The following is a 23,906-nucleotide window of genomic DNA, read 5'->3' on the forward strand; positions in this document are numbered from 1 at the left end:
TTGTAAAAACGTCTGAAATATTTCATTTGTAACCCTGCTGCCCAGCCTGATCTGTTTTGCTGGTCAAGACGGTTTCCCATCCTTGTCTCTTTTCTAGTTTTAGAAGGCTTTAGTCACTTTTGAAGATTAGCTTAAGCCATATAAAACCACTTAAGTTTAACAGAGTTAAGACAAGAGTAGAATAAAGACAACGATCGTTATTTATTTATTATTGTGTAATAACTGTTTACATTTTGGGTCAGACTAAGACCAACTAGCTTTAAAAATCCCCCTTTTCCGCAGTTTTAAATATTGTAAATTAGGTTAAATTCTGTGTCTCAAAAGTAAGTCTGGCAAAAGTGTATTTGTTAGGCACAGACTGAAATGACATGGCCATCCAAAATCTCAAATCAAGGGTAAATGGGTTTAACTGTTGAATTTCTGGTCCATTCAGCAATTCAGCACTGCGCAAACCTGGACAGTTCCATCGACACACACACAGCTGTGTAAATGGCCGGAAAATCATTGTTTTATGTGCAAATGGCAAACCTGTTGAAAACATAACTAAATTAATGTTTTAATGCTCTCGAAAAAGGCTTATTTTCATCTTAACTGTCACCACCAGAGGGAACATGATAGGCTGTTGAATGGGACAGTCCGCCGGTAGGCTATATAATGACAAGCACACCCATTTTAGACTCCTTTAGTTGTGACGAAGATGAGTTACGGATCAGATCAGTACATGTCCTCGTCCTATAGAAAGATGTTTGGGGAAAACCCTCGTTTTACCGGTTCCACCTCTAGAATGAGCTCCATGTCTTCCAGCGGCTTCAGGTCTCACTCTTTATCCCGCAGCAGCGCCTCTCCCGCGGGCTATTACAAGAGATCGGGCCGGTCATCTTCCTTCTCACCGGTCCATTTCGACAGCGTGGATTTCTCTCAAACATCCGTGTTAAACAACGAGTTTAAAATCGTCAGAACCAATGAAAAGGAACAACTTCAGGGTCTCAATGACCGTTTCGCGATGTTTATCGAGAAAGTGCGCAATCTGGAGCAGCACAATAAAGTGCTGGAGACCGAGCTCGTGAGTCTGCGCCAGAGGCAGAACGAGCCGTCCAGACTCGCGGACCTCTATCAGCAGGAGATCCGCGATCTGCGAGCTCAGGTGGACGAGATAAACAATGAAAAATCACATATTATCATTGAACGAGATAGTATCGAGGAAGAACTGCATAAACTTCGAGGGAAGTTCGAGGATGAGATGCGAGCGCGCGAGGAGGCAGAGCAGACACTCAGATCCTACAAGAAAGATGTGGATGATGCCACCATGGTGCGCGTGGACCTGGAGAGAAAGGTCGAGTCCCTCTTGGACGAGATCAATTTTCTGAGGAAGGTGCATGACGAAGAGGTGGTGGAGTTGACTAATATGATCCAGGCAGCCCAGATATCTGTGGAAGTGGAGTTATCCAAGCCTGATCTGACCTCGGCCCTCAAAGAGATCCGTGGGCAGTATGAAACCCTCGCCTCGAAGAACCTTCAGTCTGCTGAGGAATGGTACAAATCAAAGTTTACCAGTCTCAATGAACAGGCCACTAGAACCAACGAGGCCATGAGAGCCACGAGAGAGGAGATCAACGACTACCGGCGACAACTGCAGTCCAAAACCATTGAAATCGAAACCTTGCGCGGCACAAACGAATCTCTTGAACGGCAGATCCGCGAGATGGAAGATGCGCACAATGTCGAGGTCGCAGGTTATCAGGTAAAAATTACATTTCATATTGAAGTTGAGCATGTATGAAAAAACAAATTTCGATCTATCTATCTATCTATCTATCTATCTATCTATCTATCTATCTATCTATCTATCTATCTATCTATCTATCTATCTATCTGTCTGTCTGTCTGTCTGTCTGTCTAACTATATATAATATCTGAATATCTATTCAAACAGCAATGTATTATTCGTGAGGAGTCCCCTTTAAGTTGTTGTATTTTTAATTATTTTATTTAAATATAACTCATATTTGAATAAGAGAGTCATGAGACTGACTCACTGTTTTCTGGAAGTTTGTTGACATATTTAAAAAATAAATAAACACAATATTGAGATTTTACATGCATTTTTTATAAATATATAAAGGAAAGTGCATGTTGTAGGTGCTGTGACTGTTTTGCACCATTTTTATTAACCCTTTTGCCTTCACTAGTTCATTTAAATGGTCCTGCTGTGTGATACGTAAAGGTTTTAAAATATAAATATCCAATTGAATCACCCAATTATTATGAGCTCATGAAAAATGTAAGGAGCTCAGTAAAAATGTTGTTTAAAAAAGTTTGAGAGGAATTATACCACATGACACGGCTGAAACGGCTTGAAATACCATGTCAACTACCCGCGTTCTCTGTCCATGGTGCTGAACTAATCGCACACAAGAGGTGGCCGAGGTTAATTCCACTAAGAAGAGTCTCTTGATAAAGAGGATTTTGCAAGGGAGATTTCTGCAAGGTCATGCTCACTTGCTGACAGAAACCTGAAAGGTATCTTTAGTTAATACGCTGCCATATAAATAATCCAATACATTTTGACGTGAGGTTTTTCCCAGACATGATCTATGACCTTTCATCTCTTAAGAGTGAAAGAAGTGCCACTGTAAATCAGATTAGCGTCTCTGAACTTTGTGCCGAGATGGCCAGTCAATGTCAAGAGATAAAGGTTCACATCAGCTTTTAGAAATAGGATGGTCTAATTTAGGTGCTGAGCTAAATTAAATACTCAACAGTGAGATGGTTATGTAAATGTGAAAAGTGCAAGATGGTTTCATGTTATGTTTGTAATTTTATTACAATATTTGTGTGCTAATGCTAATATCGCTGTATGTATTATTTTTTTCCAATTCCATTAAACAGGAAACAATTGGGCAGCTGGACACTGACCTTAGAAATACTAAGAGTGAAATGGCCCGTCACCTCAGAGAGTATCAGGACCTTCTGAATGTTAAGATGGCTTTAGACATTGAAATTGCCGCGTACAGGTAAAGCACCAATGATTCAGTGTTATTGCACATGGAAAGAACTGATGCATGAGAATGAAAATGAATAACTGACCAGTCTTTGTCAATGTCCTCATAGAAAGTTACTGGAGGGTGAAGAAACCCACTTCAGTTCTGGAGTGACTTTCTCCAGCACACCCAGCATCACTTATGGGTATCAGAGCCGCTCTGCTTTCACCTCAACCCGCAATCCCAAAAAAGAGAAAGAGGAGGAGGTACACGGCAAATCCAAGGCAGCAGCCAAGCGGGAGGAAAACATGGAGGAATCCGCTGTGATTAAGAAGGCAGAAAAGAGCGATGCTGTTGATGTTAACTCTAACTAGAATATTACGGTTGTTAAATCTAGATTCCATAGCAATTTTCCCAGCAGTCTTTTGAGTGTTTGGCACAGCAATCACTGCTATTAGCTGAAAACTGCCTCTTGTTGTTTATGGTAATTGGTAAGACGTTTAAGAAATTGTTATGGTGATATAATGTTTCTCTACAGTATGTTGGTTTAATATTCCAGAACATAGGCCTCAAATATTTACTGTGTGTTTCTTAATTGTAGTTTTAGAGAGTATTTTAGTCCTTTTGATGATGTTAGGACTATAGAAATGAGCCTCAGTATGGAAGGATGGCCAATATATAGCCAGCATTAACACTCATCAAACGATTATGGATAAATTCACAATTATTTATGAAAGGTTTGTTGGAAAGGACTATGGCATATTACAAATAAGGGACCAAACCACTTCATTAACTGTAACACATGCCTTAACTACAATAAAGACAGTAATTAAAATGTTTGTTCAGTTATGTCTTTTCATTCATAAACCACTCTCAACATCACTGATTGTTTCTGTCCCATTGAATGTTACTTTACAGCGCTTAATGGATATTTATTTTTAAAACTGACTAAAGACTCAGATTTAGCACATTTATCTGCAACTCTTTTACTTTAGACATAGTGATTATCATCAAGACTTGAGCCTTTTTAAACAATGTTCTGTTAGAGCTATACGCTACCACTCAAAAGTTTGGGGTCGGTAAGATTTATAGTTAAAGAAGTCTCTCATGTTCACCAAGGCGGCATTTATAGTAAAAAAAAGTAATATTGTGAAATATTATTAGAACCAAAAATAACTGTTCTATTTTAAAAGTTGAGCTTTTTTAAGTAAGAGAATTTAAAGAAATGACTATATCCTCCACATGACACGGTTCCTGCTTTGCATTGTTCTGAAGGACTGTAAATCAATACAAAATATAGCAGATATCTTCATGAATCATTGTCCTGTTAAAAAAGTACTAAATCCGCGTTATAATCACCAAGACAGCCCTGGATCTAAAATTCAGACAAGTAAGGTAAAAAGAGATATAGGGATGCACTAAATCAGATAATCAAATCATGGTTAATGTTATATTCCTACTTGTAAAAGATTAAAAAGCGATATCAGATAAACAGTTTTGGACCCGCAATCCTACACACAGAGGTGGACAGTAACAAAGTACATTACTTGAGTACTGTACTTCAGTACACTTTTTGAGTATTTGTACTTTACTTGAGTATTATTTTTTTCTGGAAACTTTTTACTTTAACTTCAATACATTTGAAAGACAAATATCGTACTTTTTACTCCACTACATTTCTGTCAAGGTCTTTGAATACAAAGTAGTATTGTCCGTCAGGGGATGATTTTGATTGGAAATGAAAGTCGGTTTGACGTCAGAACCCTACGTCGGATTGACGTCATAACCATAAGTACTTCTGTACTTTTACTTAGGTAAAAATCGGTCTTTACTACTTTTACTTGTAACCGAGTAATATTTGACCACTAGTATCTGTACTTTCACTCACGTAAGGACGTTGTGTGTACTTTGTCCACCTCTGCCTACACACTAATGACAAATGATGTCTGAACCGAAATCCTGCAGGCTGTTTGGAAACCATTTTCCACAGGCTTAGTGAACACTGAGCAGCATCTTTCCCTCTTGCACCAAGCCTCTGACTCTCCAGAGTATTTTCTGATAATGATTTTAACAAAGAATCTCCTACAGGTGACTAGCATTACATGAGGTGAAAGATGATTCATAACATTCAGAATAATGCTCTATTTTCAGTGTAAATAAGACCGTCTAGCAACTTGAAATCGGCAGCACACAAAGAGCAAATTAGAATTGGTCAAAATGTTTAGCAAAACACAAAAGATGACAGATTATGAAAATGAATGCATAATAGTTGCATAATATTTATCTGCAATACGTTCTTGTCTGGTCATGCACAGATTTACATTCAGTTGTGAATCTGTTTAAAAAACAAAAAGACTTCAATTTTAATATAGCAAAATATGGAAAAACATTTGAAAGGTAATTTTTCCTGAAAGGCCATGTTATTACACAATATGGCTAAAAAAAAAGTACAAAAACATTTCCATCTGATATTAACAAACGAAAAAGAACGACCAGAAACACTTAAACGCCCATAGAACAGTTGAGAAGAGAAAGACAAACCAAATGAACATCTTCATTCTTGCAAAGAAAGAAAAACTTAGAAATCTAACTATTTAGGTGTTGTCCAGAAACTTTAGTACCAATTTACTTTAATGCACAACACATTGAACCACAAAATGACATGCAAAAACCACGCAATTAAATTCATGTCAATACATTCTCTGAGACAAGGTGTAAAAAATGACTTTGTTTCCCCCTAACAAACATATAAAAGAGCATCTACAGAAACCTTACGGCTGTGGAAATAAGTATTTGCTGGAAATAACTCATCAGTGCTAATGTTTCTTAATGCATTTGGCAGAGAGAATGCTGGCATATTCTTAATCTTTTTGAGAAGGCATCCAGGAAGACTCAATGAAAATAATCATTGCATAGGATAACTGTTGCATGTAAAAATTCAGTTTAGCCCTTGAAATAAAACTACTGTGCATTGTAGTTTTCACAGTAGTTGGTCTTTCTGTATCTTCCCTCTTTACTAAGCAGGTAGAACGAGTCCGAAGTGCAGAACCAGCATGCCATCCTAAAAGGGGAGAATAAGAAATGTGTGTATTAACTTAAGGAATACAACGTATAAAGCAATGTTTTGGGTCAGATTAGTACAACGCTTGAATAATAAAAGAATCGAAATGACACAATATTCCACAAAATTTTTCTAAAGTCGCCCCACGCGGGACTCGGACCCACTATCTCTGGATCAGATGCCTGTCACTTATTTTGTTGCGCCACTGGGAAGACGTGCATTCACCAAGATGGCGATGTTCCATAATTCAAGTGAGAATTAGCTCAAAATGAATCATATTAATATGTGCCACATGTCTTCTTTATTGAGTTTCTTCTCAGATAGACACCATGACTGGAATTGAAGCATCTTTGCACCACTTCTGGCCACAGTACCCATTGCGGTCTGGGCATGTGCCACACAGGATTCGAACCCAGGACCTAAATGGTTCAGGGCTCATGGCACGTGGGTTTAGCAGTTGACGCTGACTTACCAAACTGTCGAGGAGAGCCTCTTCAGTGTAAGAATTAGCACACAAAAAATTAGCATGCTATGCTATCTTAATGCTAATATAGCTTATGGTTAACCTGATAGCTGAAGAGCCACAATGCATTCGTAAAGTGTAGCATTTAATATCATGATATTATATTGTAATTAATGGCAATGTCCTTGTTTTGTTATATTATAGCACCACCAAGTGGTGCAGTTCCACTGCTTTTTTTTATGTGTTCTCAGAGTGAGCCCATGATACATATGAGTGTCAAATTTGGTGAAAATAACTCATTTAGTTTTGAAGTTAATCAAGTTATAGACATTTATATGTACGAACGAACACATAATAAAATGACCCACACCTGACTTTGTTTGCATTTTCATGCCCCTTACTTCTAATATTTTTACATTTGTGCATTAGCATTTAGCCAACGACCTGCTTCCAAACTTCTGACGGTGGTTTCGTCTCGATCGGTCTAACAGTTTCGAAGATATTGGCAAATGTTTTTTAAGCGCTAAATCACAGTGGCGAAACCTAGTATGTTTGGTATCGTTGGACTTGGCAAGGATTCAGGAACCTAAGTAGATGACTCGCGTAAAAATAACTCAACCACACCCAGAGTTATAAGCATTTGAAAAAATCATTTTACCACTAGGTGGCGCTGGTTCGAAACTCCTCAGGCTCATTCAGGGCATCGTACTGATGACGCATACCGAGTTTGGTAACGATACGTTCATGCGTTCATAAAATACAGCATTTTGGTACAAAATTCTAAAATGGTCAATATGGAAAAATTGGATATCAGTCAACTCAGTATGACGTCCTGAATCTAATGGGCCACTTTTATGATTTTTGGACAAACCGGTCAGAGGTTATAAGCAAAAATAGCCATTTTTCATATCATAAACTTTTGTTGATCACAGAGCTCATTTTTAGAGATAATCCAAAAGCCTATGGGAAAAACCTGTTGGGATTTTGTCGAGGGAATCAGTGTGATGCTAACTGCCGATTGGCCAACAAAGTGACGTCATACCTGCACCACTCTATTATAAGGGATTTCTGAAGGATCATGTCACATGATGATGCTGAAAATTCAGCTTTGCCATCACAAAAAATGTAATATATTCAAATAGAAAGTACCGTAGGCGTTTTAAATTTCAATAATATATTTTAAAATGTGTACTGTATTTTTTATGAAAAAAAAAATATTTATATTGATACCCGATTAACCACAATGTTGATGACGTCTCTACAACACATATAGAACTAAGCAAGAGATAGCCAAAAATTGTCAATTTCCTGTATCAAAAGACAGTGTTCTGATTCTGGCTTCTCTCTCTTAACAAAAAAAAAAAAAACTTTTTAAATTTCCTAAAAGAACAAAATCCTTAATAAAACTGAAACTGCAAAAAATACCTTTTTCAAAAACAGTTTACTGTAAAATGCTATTCTAAAAGGCAGCAGCACTTGAAGCTGCAGGTAAGGCTCTAATGTAATTCTGTGTGAAGAGCAAGACAGGAACTGTGTAAGGCGCCTGCAGTTCACACTTATTAACAGCTTACTTCAGGCTCAATCTCTCTAAAAACATCTCAGTGAAACCCCTACTGACTTGAGCAATTCCCAGTAGCCTATGTGCCTATTGTATGTCTAGGCTATATTGAATCATTATATGCACTGATGAAAAATCAAGCATGCAAAAATAGCATTAAAAGCAAAAATATGAAAAAGGCATGATATATCAGACACTCACCTGCAATGCATTTTGTCCCATGGTGTTACAAACGTCTCTCAAAGACTGGTATTGCTTAAGAAGATGATCTCCACACACAACATCAACCTGCCAAATAAAGCACAATGCAAATTGTGATCCAAGTCTTTTTTTGTTTTATCCGTTATATTATTCGTCACGCAAATGCTTTTAATCTGATCAATTTGGAAAAGTAATAGCACACCTCTCAAAACATTGCATGATTTGAAGTATCGTTTCAGATTATAGCACAATATCAAAGTTTAATCTTGAGAGTTCACAAAGTAAAATGAGCAATAGCAAAGACCATGTGGAGTCTATTTAGAGGAGTGCTTTTTAAGTGACCCTAAAATGCCAGATGGAAATGAACTTCAATTCACCATATGTATATACACAACACAGCATCAGTCTACTCCCAAAATTATTAGACAATTTTAAGAGAGAAGTATGTGGAGCTGAGCATGGCAGGCTGTCCTGGAGCAAAGCACACAAACGCTTGTGTTTCCTCTTTCACCTCTATCCCTGTAGATGTCCCTGGCGCTATGAGGTGTTCAACGCAGGGCCAGATCAGACTTAGCCAGGAAAAAACCTTAAGCCAGTAATCCAGATACAACTGTTAGCCTCGCAACATGCAAGCAGCCTTCACTAACAGCTGCTGGATGTGACCATACACAGGAATATTGCAATTAATGTTTATTACCAAAAAATAAACTTCAACATATCCCTTTTTCAGAACTGACTTTCTGAGCAGAGCAGAATTTAAGAGCAGAAATTGAAAGCTTATAATTTTATAATAGCAAAATAATTTGTACATTAAAACGTGTGTATTATTTGATCTGTAAATGGGTTACATCGACCGTTTTTTACATTGTCATCATGGCAGCAGTTGTAGGAGAGTCAAATTATTTTTTGTGGTCAACTCTCTGCCAAAAATGCAGTTGGTTGAGCTTAACTTGACCTGAACCCAGCATATATCTTTACAATGCCCCAAATCAAATGTATACAAACGGTACCATGAACAATTAACAATAAAAAATACTGTGAAGTATATTCCTGACTGAAAATCTACTATATCGGATACACTGTAAATCTTATAATTAACATGTATTTCCTATGGGGTAAGGTTTGGTTTAGTTGCCATAATTTCCTGTTATTATCATAGTAAGTACGTGGACACCGGACAGGGACACTGTAAAACAGTGTTAACGTTTAAATATATGGATCTCAAACTGGAGACAGCTCTGTCAGTCTGCAGAAGTGACAGCTGAATAATGAAAACACGGCTCTAGATTTTCTTTTCAAACAGAAACACTGTTATTCACAACTGCAGACACTCATTTCTATGCTTGACTGAGCTGTGGTTCTTTTCAAGGACTCAAATCCTTATCCAGAATTGGGATTAGAAGAAAAGTAATTAAACAGCAATGTGGCAGGATTGTTAAGTGTGACAGAGAGTCACTGAAGTGTTGAGAGTGAAAAGGAAAATCCTAATAACAATTTCTTTAATCACACTTTCATAAGATGACCTATGGTAGAAACCCTAAAGACGGCAAGTAATCATTTTGCAGAATTTAGTCAGATAAGGAGGCAAAAAAGAACATTTTTGCATTAAATGACTCAGCATATCTTTGCTAATGAAAAGAAAGCCGTTTAAGACCAAGACTTTACCCTGATACAGAGTGTGGTTCATAATTTAAAATATGCATTGCGTTCAAAATCTGTGGGTGAGATTAAAGATAAAGGGGGGAAAAAAGCTGTTCCACCTTGCAGTTCTGACTCAGCTCCATCTTCCTCCTGATAAAAAGCTCCACATGACGGACAGTGGCTTCCCCTGACACACGCACGTACTTCCTCTCAAGGGGCTTGAGGGTGAAAATATAATTATGACAAATTCAGCAAGACCTTTAACATCATTTCAGCTCAATTCTATACAATGATTCATCCGTTTATATTTTATAAGAACAGATAATATTGCAATGTGTTGCCTGAATATAAGATGCATTATCTCATGTGGGATACAGAACAAACATCACCATAAAAATCCCAGTAATTTGCCACTCTAATTAGAAGCAAAAATAGAATTGAAAAAACATTACCTTATAGTTCTCAACACCCTCTTCAGCTCTATAAATCAAAGATATGCAAAAAACAATGTTAGCTGAAACATTTTCAAATCACATTTGTGTTTGTGTAATAACATAAATAATCATTTATAAATACATCATAGAGCAATTGCAATAGTGCAAAATCAGATAATTTTTATTGAGAATAACTATTGTTTTTATTGAAGATCATACAGAATATTCTGGAATCACAAAATGAATCCCTGTTAATTAATCTAATACATAAATATTCTCAGTTTCAGTAAATAAAAAAGAAACAAAACAAAAAAAGGAGCACTGGCATAATCATATCAGAAATACCAGAGAAAATATCTTAGCCAATACACTTTGAATATTGTATTGGACAATAGGGGGCCTTGGAGTCAAAAGGGTTGAGAACTGCTGCTTTACAGAGTCTTTTGATTTTAAACAGTTTAGCTCCATCTAGTGAACATAACCTACATGGCATTCAGAACATTTTAAATTAAATTAAACATGAAATCAAACTTTACTCCGTTTAATTTCTTAATCCATGATTCATCTGTGCATGTTATTCCAAAACATATAACTTGTCTTTGTTATCTTTTATCAAAATGCAATTTCTTGCTCAACTGAAGTTATTGCACTTAGATGCACTGACTGAAAGCACTAGAAACAGAATAACGTCACTTATATAAGCATTAATTTAAGCAACATTACTGACCCCACAAACTCCAACATCAGAGACACATCCAGCTCTGAGGGAATAGTAAAAACAGACTGAGGCAGTATGTCTTTCTTCTGTCTATAATGCTGCTTCATTGGGTATGCAGATGGAGCTGCCACTAGGTGGAAAAAAAGAGAAAAATTAATCATAAGCACATTTAAATCTTAATATTTCTATATATATTCAAAGAATACACTAGTAAAGTGATTACATTGAACAAACCTGGCTTAGGAATGTCAAGCCCTCTTCGTTTATAAAATTCACATATACGTGACCTTTCATCTTGAGAGGAAAAACACAAACAAACTTATCTTCTGTAAAATATTTCTCACATATATCTGGAATGACAAACTGGGCCAACAAATGTGTAGCAGAAGAGAGTTCAAAACTAACTTCACTAACCTCCTTCCAAATACGGAACCATCTTAAAAACAATGTCTTGTAATTGTCGGTCAGGTCTAAAAGAAAAAGGGATAAAATTTGACTCTGAGCTTGGCAACCATGTTAAAACACATGACCAGTAATTAAACACTAAAGCACATACAAATCCCTAAAGACCCTGGGACATATGTGAGGCTATTGTTGCTAATTAGACACAAGGGATTGTCCTGAACATAATAGCTAGACTAAATCTCTAGCGATAGACCAAAACTGGTAAACAACACTACGCCCTATATAGTTCACCAAGGATGAAATTGACAAGGAAAATAATAAAGAAAGAAATCAATGAGACTAAATTTACCTGATACTGTACAGTGGCTGTGTCTGGTGTACGACAATAGAGCAGTTAGGACACCTGTTGCTGTAGAAAAAGTGCTTGACAATACAGCTCTTACAAACTGGAGGAAAAAGGACGAAAGTTAAATAAACAGGCATGTTGCAAAACATTGTTGTAGATCAAGGATTATATGAACAAAAAACTTTTGATACCACTACATTGGTGGGTCAGTTGCAGGAAATGTGAACTTACAAGTGTGAAGACACTCAGTGATGGTGGTGGCATCAATAAAAAATCCATTGCAGAGGGCACAGCGAATATAGGGATAAAAATCCCTAAGAGGCAGGGAACGCTATAAACAAAACAAACACACACACACACACACACACACACACACACACACACACACACACACACACACACACACACACACACACACACACACACAAAGTACAAGTATTATTTATATACATATAAAACAAATATATTTATTAGTTGAGTAAGTTCATATGCAATAACAGCTTACATAAGTTAAAGCACTTTTATAATTAAAAACTCGACTAATTTCCTGCTTTAATATTGTACCTCGTCGTCAGGATGTTGTTCATTAGCTCTCTGGCTCTCGTCCTCTTCGCAGAGGGAAGCGTCTGTCTGAAAGCACCCACGCGTGGATCCCTCCTCCTCCACTACAACTCCGTCCACAGTTCCGTCCATAGAGCACGCAAAGTGTGAAGCCCCTAAAACAACTGCTGGAGAACTACTACGAATGCCTGCCTGGTCTATCTTGAGGGGCTGCGTGACCTCATTCGAGATGAACCGCGAATAGTTAATTTCAGGTACAAGTTTAGAAACACTTGTGCACCTTCACACGGTGTGCGCGCAATTCTCCAGTGACGTAGTTTAATGAGGCTAGAATAAAAGTCTCCAAAAGAAAGAATAAATAAATTGATCAATTAATAAATATAAAAATGTATAAAATATATTATAAATTATTACTGCAAAATATTATTATATTTCCCTTCATAGTTCGCTTATCTACTTCACACATCCACACCAGAACAATGTTTAATTTAAAGAACGCCAAAGCATAACCCTTTCGTAAAACCTATATATTATTTAGTTGTCTATTTTTTGTAATTTATGTTTTTTTCTTCTTCTTATATTTGGTATGTGTATTGTTTTGTTAAATAAAGCATTGATAAAATGAGTTATTTTAGAATAGGGTGTTTGAATGGGAGTTTTCTACCCTCTATCGGCACAAGAGAGGAATGACAGCAAAGATGGCGGCGCCTATGAACAACGTGGATGAAATTCGTGATAGAGTAATATTGGGTGAATTTGGCATAAAAAATGTAAGTTATGCACTCTGCGGGATTTGTATTTGTTTATATAGTGTTCACTGTGTGTTCATGTAGATATAAGCTGTATCATTCTCAGTTTAAGTATGCATAATTTATATAACGTTGCACATGCCATGTAACGTTAACTATAAGTTTCTTCGTACATAAACTGCTTTTTGTTTATTTTATTTATATGATCATGCTTAATAGCTTGTATTTCTGTAAGCTACATATGTATCTACTATTTACAGGTCCATACTACAGATTATCCAGGAAATTACCCTGGTTACGATGACACATGGGACTTTGAAAAATTCAAAAAGGTGTGTGAATTGTACAGGCTTTCCTTTATTATATAATGAATATCGTGCTGAAAATGTGTATATTACTCTTCCAGACCTTCAGGATCGATATAGTTAATTCTGATGAAAACACGTTGGAGTTTGATATGATTGGGATTGATGCTGCCATCGCCAATGCTTTTCGCCGTATTTTACTTGCTGAGGTATGATCTTATTCTCCCCTGACTATACTTGTAATTCATAAAATTCAATAAAAAAAAAAAAAAAAAAAAAAAAAAAAAAAGGTATGATCTTATTGTCTGCTTGTGTACATGTTGTATTACCATCATCATATGTTCTTAAATCAGGAGGTTACAGTCATCATGTTCTTTGAACTGTATTGTTTATTTTATTTTCCTCATCGATTTGGCTATTTAGGTCCCAACAATGGCCATTGAGAAAGCCTTCATTTACAATAACACATCGATAATTCAGGATGAGATTTTATCTCATAGGCTTGGTCTTGTGCCCATTAAAGCAGATCCTCGTCTTTTTGAGTACAGGAATTCGGGTAAGTTAATTTTGGAAGCACATGTTTTACTTTAAAGTGACAATTAATAAGATGAATGTATTCATCTTGAGGAACGTCGTTTTTGAAATGGTGCCACAAATGCCCAAACTGACTGAAGTTGTTAGACCGTTGATTATTTTTTGTTTTCTCATAATGTAATTGATGATAGTTTGACAGCTGAGTGTGTTGTGTTTATCAGAGGATCAGGAAGGCACAGAAATTGACACAATTCAACTTCAGCTGAAGGTAAAATGCACAAGGAATCCTAGAGCCCCAAAAGACTCTTCAGATCATAAGGAGTTATATCTCAATCACATGGGTGAGTAAAATTAGATTTACTTTTTTAAATAAATAAAAAAATTTGGATGAAAAAATCAGCCATTTAATTTTTTCTCCCGAGGTTTACTTTTTAAAGGACAAGTTCGGTATTTTACACTTAAAGCCCTGTTTACAGATCGTATCTGATGAAATAGAACGGTTAAGATTAAACTTTGGACAGATGCTGCTGTCGCGAGAATTTTAGGTTTATATCGCTTTCCCCCCTCACCCCCACAATGGTTGTCTATGGCCACTGGAAGATTCCTTCCTAAAACACATTAAACTTTCGTTTACAAAGACGTGAAACTCACCGAGTGGTCAGGGGTGTTCACTGATACGGTCCCCAAAAAAATCGCTGAAAAAGATGCATTCCAACAGGTTTTATCGTAGTTTTTGTCCAACTCCATGACTTGTATTGAATGTGCTGTGTGAGGTGCGGTATTACTCCGCCGCTTGAGTGTCTATTATTCAAGCTCTCAACGGAAGAATCACGGGTGTGACACGTTTGGCAAAATAGGTCCTAAATAAAACTAAAATTCTCGCGACAGGAGCATGTGTCCAAATTTTAATCTTAACCGTTCTATTTCATCAGATACGATCTGTAAACAGGGCTTTAAGTGTAAAATACCGAACTTGTCCTTTAATATTTTGTTTTCCATGATTAATTACCCAATATCCTCCCTCTCTCTGGAGCTTTTTTTGTGCCCTACCATACTAATTTAAAGTTGTAACTCTTAAATGTGTTGTTCCAAACCCATATGACTTTAATTGTTCTGTGCAACTAGGGCTGCACAATTTGTGGAAACATTTAAATTGTGGGTTAAAAAAAACAGCACGTTTGCTGTGTTTACGGCTGCACAGTTCAGCCTAACATTTCTTATTTCTGACTATAAAAATAATAATAATTATTATTATTAATATATTAATAATTATTTTTCCTATATAAAAATGTTAAACAAAGTAAGAAATATGATTGTAATATTTCACTGTAAATAATAATATAATATTTTATCAAATTACATTTTTAATTACTGTTGTAAAATTACTATTCTGATATGAATGGTTGTCTTAATTTCTTCATTTTCAAAACTTAAACTATTAAGCTTTTATTTCACCGGAAAACCGCTGAGAGCCCATAAAGCTTCTCTTTTGTTGGCAACAACTGGTTTATAAGCATTTCTCATTACAAGTTTGGAAGATGGTTATTGTCTTCCTGAATGCATGTTATAAGTAACCCAAACTCTGAGCACACGCAGAGATGAGTTTGTGTGGAGCAGCATTTACTGCGCACCGAGCCGCTCTGAGATGCTGAAAACGCTGGATCATGACATCAGCTGCTTCCATGTACAGTAAATGAACATGTGCAACTCACTGAAACATGCAGCTCATATATTTATTTAAATTAATCGCAGCCGTTGCAATTTGATAATCGCAGTAAACCATATTGCAATTTAATCCTTTTTATTTACATTAATTGTACAGCCCTACATGCAACACAAAAGATGCTAGGCAGAATGTTTCGGTCACTGTCACCTTTCCTTATATGGAAAAAATGATGTAATGAAAGTACCGGTAAAAGGGGATTTAGACTGTCAAACATAAACATTCTGCCTAACATCTCATTTTGTGTTGCCATGAAAAAGAGTCCTACAGTTTGTGTAAATAATGAGGGTTATACAAAGATATTAATTCCCAACCATGACAAAATCACTGCACTGTTTTACAACATGTCACTGAACACTTGTGTTTTGTTTCAGTCTACTCAGGTGACATAAAATGGCTCCCAGTTGGAAATCAGGCCGATGTATTTGCAGATGCCAAGATTGGTCCTGTGCATGGGGACATTCTCCTGGCACAACTCCGACCAGGGCAGGAACTTGATATAGTCATGCACTGTGTCAAAGGAATAGGTGAGTAATATAAGAGACCAAGAAGATGTTTGATTTCCAGGGAGGCATATATATTTTTCTTTAATAAAGTTTTTGTTATTATCTAACTCCAGTGTCCAATCCCTAGTTTCCTGTATATTGTTTATGAATTGTGTGATTAACTGGAGAGATGTGTTGCACCTCACAGGCAAGGATCATGCCAAGTTTTCTCCCGTGGCCACCGCAAGCTACAGACTCCTTCCTGAAATCACATTATTACAGACCATTGAGGGAGAACAAGCGGAGAGGTTAAAGCGCTGCTTCTCACCTGGAGTTATTGAGCTAGAGAATGTGAACGGTAGGACTAGTCCATTATATTTACATGTAGTTTTGATAGTTGTTGCATTATAATCCAATAATTGTGCATTTCAGGAAGGAAGGTAGCTAAGGTTGTCAACAGTCGTTTGGACACATGCAGCAGAGAAGTTCTTCGGCATGATGACTTGAAGAACTTGGTGAAACTGGGCAGAGTGCGGGATCATTTCATATGTATGTTCGCAACCAAAAGTGTTGCATTAGGTTTGTTTTGTGGTGATTTACCAAAAGCATTGTCACATTTTCTTCTGCTTTTTCTTTTTAGTCTCAGTGGAGTCCACAGGGATCCTCCCTCCTGATGTCCTGGTTACCGAGGCCATTAATGTCCTCATCTCCAAGTGCCAGAAGTTTCTCACAGAGCTTGATACGACAGAAATGGACTAGCTGGAAGAAAATAAGGCTAGCCACAATCATCCTATAGCTTTGAATGAAATCAAGTGATTGGTTTGCTGGCATTGTACATACATTTTTAAGCTTTAGCTAAAAAATAAAGAAAACTTCCCTTAATTGTGAATTCATACGTAACGTAACCGCATTCTGGAGATTTGAGTTTATATAAATAAAAAGCAATTTCTTTTTTCAGTCAAGTTAATCTGTTTGGTTTGAGATATAACTTTACATAATTCTGTAAATCACATATTTGACAATACATTTTGTGACATATTATGTTTTTCCAATGTATATTAAACTTTTGTCATTGAAGAAATTATCTTTTCTCTCAATGTTTGTAGTCAACATCTTAAAGCACTTTGCCAGAGTCTTTTCAGCCTTAGCTCCTATATTATATTTCTGAGTTATTGGAATTAGGGGAAGGGCGATATGGCAAAAATATCATATCACGATTCTTTTTCATGTTAGATTTACTATTTTACAAGTTACATGTGCATGGCATGGACATGGACACAGTGGTTACACAAACAAAACTAGACAAGATACAATGGAAACATGAGGGCTATTTATTTATACATCAAGACTGATTAACAAGAAACACCTGTGAACAATTAAGACAGTCAACCAATAAGAATATTACACATAAGACTAGGGAAGCAAAATACATATTTTTATGATGGCAATGGAAATACATGACAAACTGGAAACATGACTATGAGAATTAACATGAAACAAAACCCAAAACTAAATGTGACCATATTATTACAAATTAAAATAACTATTTTAATATATTTATATAATGTAAAAAAGTTATTTATTCCTGTGATGGATGTTGTGGCAAAACAATATTTAACAAACGCAGCATTCCCAGGCAAAAGAGACGTCAATATTCAAATTGTATTTAAAAGAAAATATACATTTATTCTGCAGAATAGTTCCCAGTCTAGCCACACAGGCCAGCTGCAGGCTGAGGGTGAAAACCCACCAACCCTACAGCCCAGTCTGCAGGCAGAGTGAGACCAAGATAGGTGTTTTTCTGGTAGTCTTATAATGTTCTCATCAAAGCATTCTATAAACACCCACCCCAGAGGGCAGGACCTGAGGAACCCCCATGGTTGCCTCAACCCCTCCCTAGCCTAGGGTCTTCTCAGTGACACACACACACCTGTATCAACGTTACAACAGGAGAATTCCAAATACAGAACACGTCATTCGTATGTTAAATCATTGAGAAAACAAAATAAGAAATAAAAGATTAAAACTGCCACTACAATTTCTCCCTGTTTTTCATTCTCTGAAAACCCAAATATTTATCATATTTATACCTTTCATTTAAATCTTCCTGTTATCCCTTCCGTGACCATGTGACTAAAACCCAAATGTGAGACATTCAAAACTGACCAATCAGATAATTACAATTTCCCTATTGTACTAATGTTTTGACAATTTCATCCCGCCAAAGTACACACATCTTAGGCCTACAGGCCTTGATAACTATCAGCACCTCGGTGCCTTTACAGACTCCAAATTGTCATTATGGAAATAGGTTGTCAAAAACAGTAAAGCAGATGTCTTTGTTCATTTCAAATATCTTGGATTATTTTCAATCCTACAATTTCCCATTGGTCCCGTTGGCCACACATGGAGTCCAAAAGTGACATCTTCAGACTTTTCGTCCAAGCTTGTAGCAAAACAGTTTGTCAGTTGTTCAGTCTTTGTTCCCCATCCAGCCCTGCAGGATTAGGCTCTATCAAATTGGGTTGCACCGTTATGCAAATCATCCATCGAATACCTGCACAAGAACAGGCACTGAATCTGGGAGCAAACTAGTGGGACAGCAGTCTGGCAGCTGTCTCTTTCTGAACCAGAACACAAGATTTGAACTTCGGTAGCAGTGATCCTGTGATTTAAAAGACAATCTAACACAATGAACAGCAAAAGCAGACACATCTCATTTGTCATTGGTCAGAGGATTGATATGGTCAGATTGAAATTAGTCTCTGGCAAAAGGCCCTTAAATTGATGTACTTAAAAAAAAATATATGGTCAAGAAATGATAAAAGAAAGATCTACAAGTTCTTACACTGTTTCAGGAAACACTCAAATAAATTTCATTACAACAAAACAACAACTGCTAGTTTAAAACATCATTTCATGAAGAGTATCAGCAAAATATTCAGTGTAATCAAACACAGAGATTCAATTCATGTCCAAAAATATTGTTGCAAGTCAAATGGACAAAATACAAATAAACAAAAATCAAATAAGTTTCAGAAAAGTTTCAAAATCATTAATGAGAATTCAATGAGAATACAAATAGTTATACTTCGGTTAAAATGACATACATTTTAAAATAACTTGGTCAGACAAATGATTACTTAAGTAATAAAGTAAATCCAAAGAAAAACAAAACAAACAATTACTGGATGCAATACACTGTTATCATTCAGTCTAGATCTAAAACTTAATAAAAATCATTACATTTTTGTGAAAAACAAAACAAACAATTTTCCATATAATTGATCACTTGAACCTTGTTGAAGTATCAAGCAATTAAATATTAACTGAAGCAGGGCTAAATGGGTAAGCTCTGTCACCACATTCCCGAATTCGGGCCCGCATTCACTCCAGTATAAACAAAAAATTTTATAGATTGTCATAGTATGAAAACCATATCAATTCAACACCCCTGGTTGATTTGAATAAACATACAAAATAGTAAAAATGATAACAAAACCCCTCATTTCAAATCCTGTCCTTGCTTTTAACACTTTTTACATTTCATCGTCTTCAGAAAGAAAAACAAAAGATAATCAAAAACAGAACAAAACAAAACAAAGAAAAACAAAAACATATCTTAACTCAATTAATACATTTCACTGTAACTTCCGCTACTCGAATCGTCTGCATAATTTTGTTCATCCTTCTAACCAATGTAGTTTTTCAAAATTTACTCTAATATTTCCATTATGGACCGTCTTTTTTGCTTATTACACATCAATTAATAGATTTTCTACATTTTCACCAATCAAACCAATACCTAGTTATCTTATTACACATCAACTAATAGATTTTCTACATTTTCACCAATCAAATCAATACCTAGTTTGAATCAATCAAATAAAATCATCAACATCATCACAAAACAGATTCTTCTGCTAAACCATTAGTTGGTCGAATCGTCTTTCTTCAGGTGTGTTGATCATCTCCCATGGATGTTCAATCTTCACCATTCTTTCCACGCCCTTTCAATAATCTTTTCCCTCGTACGTAATGGAGGCTGTTACTACAAGCCTTTGATCCCCCACTTTATACTTCGCGTTGGCATGTGTGGTTGTTCGTTTAGTCTAAGGTGAGAAGTTTGGACTCAGGTCTCACACTCTCCAATCATTTTCTGACTCTAACAAGATTTTCCCTTAGATCATGACCGTACCCCCACTGGAATAAAACATTTACTTTCTGCTGTCACCTGCGAACGAAAACCTTAAGTGATTTTGTTAGTGACTGCTTATCTAGTCGGTCGTCCCTCTTGATTCGACCTGTGGAATCATCAACCTGAAACATTATCACCAGATAATTTCTTTCTCTTTTCCCCTGAAAAAGCACTCATGTTAAGAAAAAATTTTTTTATACATTTGGAACAGAATCAATTCTGTTTGATCCAATCCATCCTGACATCCTTTCTGTCACAATAATAAGCCAGGATATCTAGCTAAATTCATCCATAGCCATTATTTCATTGGGCACAGTCTGCATCCTCTGTAAAGAAAAACAAATGTCAAATAGTTAATTCTTTTGTTGTTGTGCTGCTGCATCTTCCCTGTTTCCTGTTGAAAACATTTCTTGTTAGCACACTTTTGTCCACCTGTGCGATGGCTTTCAGCAAATTCTAAACCATTTCCCCCTTTTTTATGCACAATTTTACTTGTGCATCAATTTAACATAATTGTGTTTGGATTTATTAAACTAAACACTGTTCTGTAGACATCTTTCTCTGTCTCTTAACCTTAACCTTAACTCTTGTCTTAAGTCTCTTAAAATGTTATATTCTTCACTCCAAGCCACAATCTCATCTTCTTATCAAATTATTTGAAATGCAAATGCACTCTTTGCTTATCCTGCTTTTCAAGACTGCTCTCAACAGTTTGTCTCTCAACTCAATCTCAATTCTCAGTCATCTGCAACAACTGAATACAACTGTCACTCTATTTCCCCTCCTTGGGCTTTACTGTCTTTACATCTGTGAGATCAAAGGTGTTATCTTATGGTCAAAATGACCCCTCTGTCCTCTGAAGATAATGATCCTTGACCCCCCCTCTGGTTTGATAACCCCTATCTTTTCCTGCCTGGCAGGATGCTGGGTGTGAACTTTGCAGAAGCATACATACATACCCTGAAGATGCAAATGGCCCTTAGTCATCTACAAACATTTCTTACTTTCTTTACAGATCTTTCTTTACAGCCTTTCTTTTGTCAGTCGAACAACATTCTTGCCCTTTTTCACACAAATGTTAAAGGCTCTCTCAATAATTTGATATTGATCTAGCCAATTTTTACTGTATTGTTGCCGTCAAATCTATAACCTATTTTATTTCAATCCATGGATGATCTACAACTCCACAATTCCAACTTCCATCAGAATTTAAACGGATCTAGAAATTCATTCAAATCTACTGTATATCATAAATGACCAAATCGATTCAGAATTATCAACTTCTCTCAAATTTTGTCATTCACCCATCTGTAATTGATAAAACATTTAATGACACATCTATGCACAGTATTCAGACTATGAATAGCTTTCACTACCTAATACCTAACTCACTCTTATCAAGACATAAACTGCAGTCATCATCAAACACACCTGACTATTAACCGTTCATATTTCTTGTCTTTTCTTCAAAAAGATTTACATTTAAATCAAAATTTTAACATTTTGCTGTAGCTTTTACCTAATTTTTACATGGCCTCTTAACCATTTTCAAAACATGTCTATTCATTTGCTTTTACAAACGTCAGCTGTGTTGTTTTTTTATTTTATTATCATTACTTTGCTTCAGCTTTCTTCCTAGCTGACCATAACAGAAAGAAAACATGTCAATCCTTCCTCAAGCAGTCTCTCGTAACCCGCATGACTGCTGCTTTCTCTAAACAAATACTCTTTTCAACAGCCTTCTAAGACTGTAATTTAGACAAAATGTAACAATAAATTCATTACAATAACTTATTTTATGTATTAGTTCCTTCGTTACTCAATCTTTTCCTTGAATCTACAAAATCTGTCTTCATCTTTAGCCAAGTACTAACGGCCCTTTTGTATTGGCACTTTTGCACTTTCCAAAACTTTCTAACTTCTAACTTCATCTATCATCTTGTTAACTCTAGCCTAGTTATCTTTTCCATAAATTACATGCATTTTCAATTCAAGCATAATTTTTATAGTTTCCTTTGCCCTTATAGGGAATTTAGACATTATAAATTCCTACTCAGAATGAGTCTCTGTTGCACTGAAACTGTTTCAGCACACATCAAATTCAGATTATCAAATTGTTTTCAACCAAATCATAAACTTTATCTTATTTACAAACAGCACATCAGCTTGTAGTTCTTTCATAATCAACACTGCTTCTACGTAGCCTATTTGATTCTTTAGAGAACAAATAATTATTATTGAGTCTCAATAACGTTTCAAATTTCATCTAAATTTTAGTTGTCATGTTCTCAAATTACCATAGTTTTAATATCTTACTTCCATATTTTCTCCTATGAGTTTATCAAGCTGCAATTATGATCATCTAGAACCTTTTTTAAGCGTTTCATTAAAAGACAATCATTTAATCTTCTTCAGATCTCTCTGTAAATTTTCTGTTTATTCTAGTAAGACCAGATCAAGCTGTTTTTACAGAAAAGGACCGTCGAAAACCCCCCAGGGTCTTTTCTTTACAAGCCAACCACACTAAAGAGTTCAAAGCCTCTTTCTGACCATCTGTTTTACTTTTTGAGTTTCATACTGTCTGATCCCTATCATCTTCTGAATTCACCCCCGCTTTACTGCCCCTCCTTGAACCAGTGTCCCATTCATGAATTCACACAGAGCCTGTGAATGCACCCCCCGCATATTCACAGAGCCACTGGTAAGCAGTTCTCTATATTATTTTACAATCTCAGTTCCCGTAAACTAGATCTAACTGGAATGAAATAGAATAAAATTCTAAATTCCCCCATTCACTGCAACATCCCATTCAGCAATGCAAAACAGAGCTATAATGCAATCTCAGTTGCAAATTCAATTACATAGCCAAATCATAGTAACATTACTCTATTTTACTAATCCATGTTAACACAGAAGCTTTCTTCAAATTTGTATCATTTTAGCATTTCTTTGTTTGAAACCAGTCTATGTTTATTGTTTCTTTACAATCAGAATCAAACTTTTACAAAACCATCATTTGCAAATCTCTTTAAGGTCAGAGCTTCAGCTGGTTACAACATTTGCTCTCTTTTGTCTCACATTATTTATCAGAACTGTTCATACAGTATAAAGACATTTAGCATGTCATCAATTCCATTAACACTGTTTGGAAGCTTTTTTCTTTTATCAAATAGTTAATCTGCAGACTTCTCAACATTATTCCTCAGTCCCACTTATCTCTAATGTTTCAAGGAAATCACAAAATTATTCATCTCTCAGTCCCTAAATTACACAGACATCTCTCATAGCTGCCTGCACAATCAAATCTTTTATAAACTCTGTTATAAACATATGGAAATCTATTCTTCAATATCCTTGTTTTCCTAACATTAATACAATAAAGCACATTCACATCATAATTAACACTGACATATAGGCTTTTCCCATTCTGCTTAATGCAACATTCCTCATGTTAAACCCTGTTAATCATACTCAATGCCTTATTTTTATCTAAAAACTCACTTTTCAGACCATTTCAACTTAATTTTACTTTCTTTTCGCTCT

General features: G+C 36.0%; 3 protein-coding genes across 4 annotated transcripts; 2 read left to right on the top strand and 1 right to left on the bottom strand.

The window, feature by feature from the left end:
* Window positions 1-638: 638 nt before the first annotated feature.
* Window positions 639-3,862, top strand: inaa (internexin neuronal intermediate filament protein, alpha a). Its single transcript, XM_079635747.1, has 3 exons — window positions 639-1,741; window positions 2,890-3,014; window positions 3,112-3,862. The coding sequence occupies exons 1-3, from the start codon at window positions 698-700 to the stop codon at window positions 3,353-3,355; spliced, it is 1,413 nt and encodes a 470-aa protein (XP_079491873.1). The 5' UTR covers window positions 639-697; the 3' UTR covers window positions 3,356-3,862.
* A 1,374-nt stretch (window positions 3,863-5,236) lies between these two features.
* pcgf6 (polycomb group ring finger 6) lies at window positions 5,237-12,609 on the bottom strand. The gene is made up of 10 exons (XM_079634958.1): window positions 12,373-12,609; window positions 12,040-12,139; window positions 11,812-11,908; window positions 11,472-11,527; window positions 11,292-11,351; window positions 11,067-11,187; window positions 10,358-10,385; window positions 10,025-10,123; window positions 8,265-8,351; window positions 5,237-6,042 (listed from the first exon to the last, which is right to left on the bottom strand). Exons 1-10 carry the CDS (start codon window positions 12,499-12,501, stop codon window positions 5,998-6,000), a joined length of 822 nt encoding a protein of 273 aa, XP_079491084.1. The 5' UTR covers window positions 12,502-12,609; the 3' UTR covers window positions 5,237-5,997.
* polr1c (RNA polymerase I and III subunit C) lies at window positions 12,390-17,509 on the top strand. 2 transcript variants are annotated; one of them, XM_079634957.1, is made up of 10 exons: window positions 12,390-12,623; window positions 13,005-13,139; window positions 13,379-13,450; window positions 13,525-13,632; window positions 13,847-13,979; window positions 14,179-14,298; window positions 16,055-16,207; window positions 16,374-16,523; window positions 16,598-16,714; window positions 16,806-17,509. In XM_079634957.1, the coding sequence occupies exons 2-10, from the start codon at window positions 13,056-13,058 to the stop codon at window positions 16,922-16,924; spliced, it is 1,056 nt and encodes a 351-aa protein (XP_079491083.1). In that variant the 5' UTR covers window positions 12,390-12,623; window positions 13,005-13,055; the 3' UTR covers window positions 16,925-17,509. The 2 variants fall into 2 exon arrangements, with proteins under 2 accessions (XP_079491083.1, XP_079491082.1); XM_079634956.1 differs by having other exon boundaries at window positions 12,421-12,623; window positions 13,010-13,139.
* Window positions 17,510-23,906: the final 6,397 nt, after the last annotated feature.

Source organism: Phoxinus phoxinus (genome assembly GCF_949152265.1).
Source record: "Phoxinus phoxinus genome assembly, chromosome: 14".
In the NCBI taxonomy this organism is placed as follows: domain Eukaryota; kingdom Metazoa; phylum Chordata; class Actinopteri; order Cypriniformes; family Leuciscidae; genus Phoxinus; species Phoxinus phoxinus.

What these genes read in the sequence shown, in the direction of transcription:
- inaa (XM_079635747.1), top strand. Translation starts at nt 698, where the DNA reads ATGAGTTACGGATCAGATCAGTACATGTCCTCGTCCTATAGAAAGATG. An exon ending in TCGAGGTCGCAGGTTATCAG is followed by an intron (nt 1,742 to 2,889) that starts GTAAAAATTACA and finishes TCCATTAAACAG; the next exon opens with GAAACAATTGGGCAGCTGGA. An exon ending in ATTGAAATTGCCGCGTACAG is followed by an intron (nt 3,015 to 3,111) that starts GTAAAGCACCAA and finishes ATGTCCTCATAG; the next exon opens with AAAGTTACTGGAGGGTGAAG.
- polr1c (XM_079634957.1), top strand. Translation starts at nt 13,056, where the DNA reads ATGACAGCAAAGATGGCGGCGCCTATGAACAACGTGGATGAAATTCGT. An exon ending in ACTTTGAAAAATTCAAAAAG is followed by an intron (nt 13,451 to 13,524) that starts GTGTGTGAATTG and finishes TTACTCTTCCAG; the next exon opens with ACCTTCAGGATCGATATAGT. An exon ending in TTTTGAGTACAGGAATTCGG is followed by an intron (nt 13,980 to 14,178) that starts GTAAGTTAATTT and finishes TGTGTTTATCAG; the next exon opens with AGGATCAGGAAGGCACAGAA.
- pcgf6 (XM_079634958.1), bottom strand. Translation starts at nt 12,501, where the DNA reads ATGGACGGAACTGTGGACGGAGTTGTAGTGGAGGAGGAGGGATCCACG. An exon ending in AACAACATCCTGACGACGAG is followed by an intron (nt 12,140 to 12,372) that starts GTACAATATTAA and finishes TTTTGTTTATAG; the next exon opens with CGTTCCCTGCCTCTTAGGGA. An exon ending in CACTGAGTGTCTTCACACTT is followed by an intron (nt 11,909 to 12,039) that starts GTAAGTTCACAT and finishes TTTTTCCTCCAG; the next exon opens with TTTGTAAGAGCTGTATTGTC.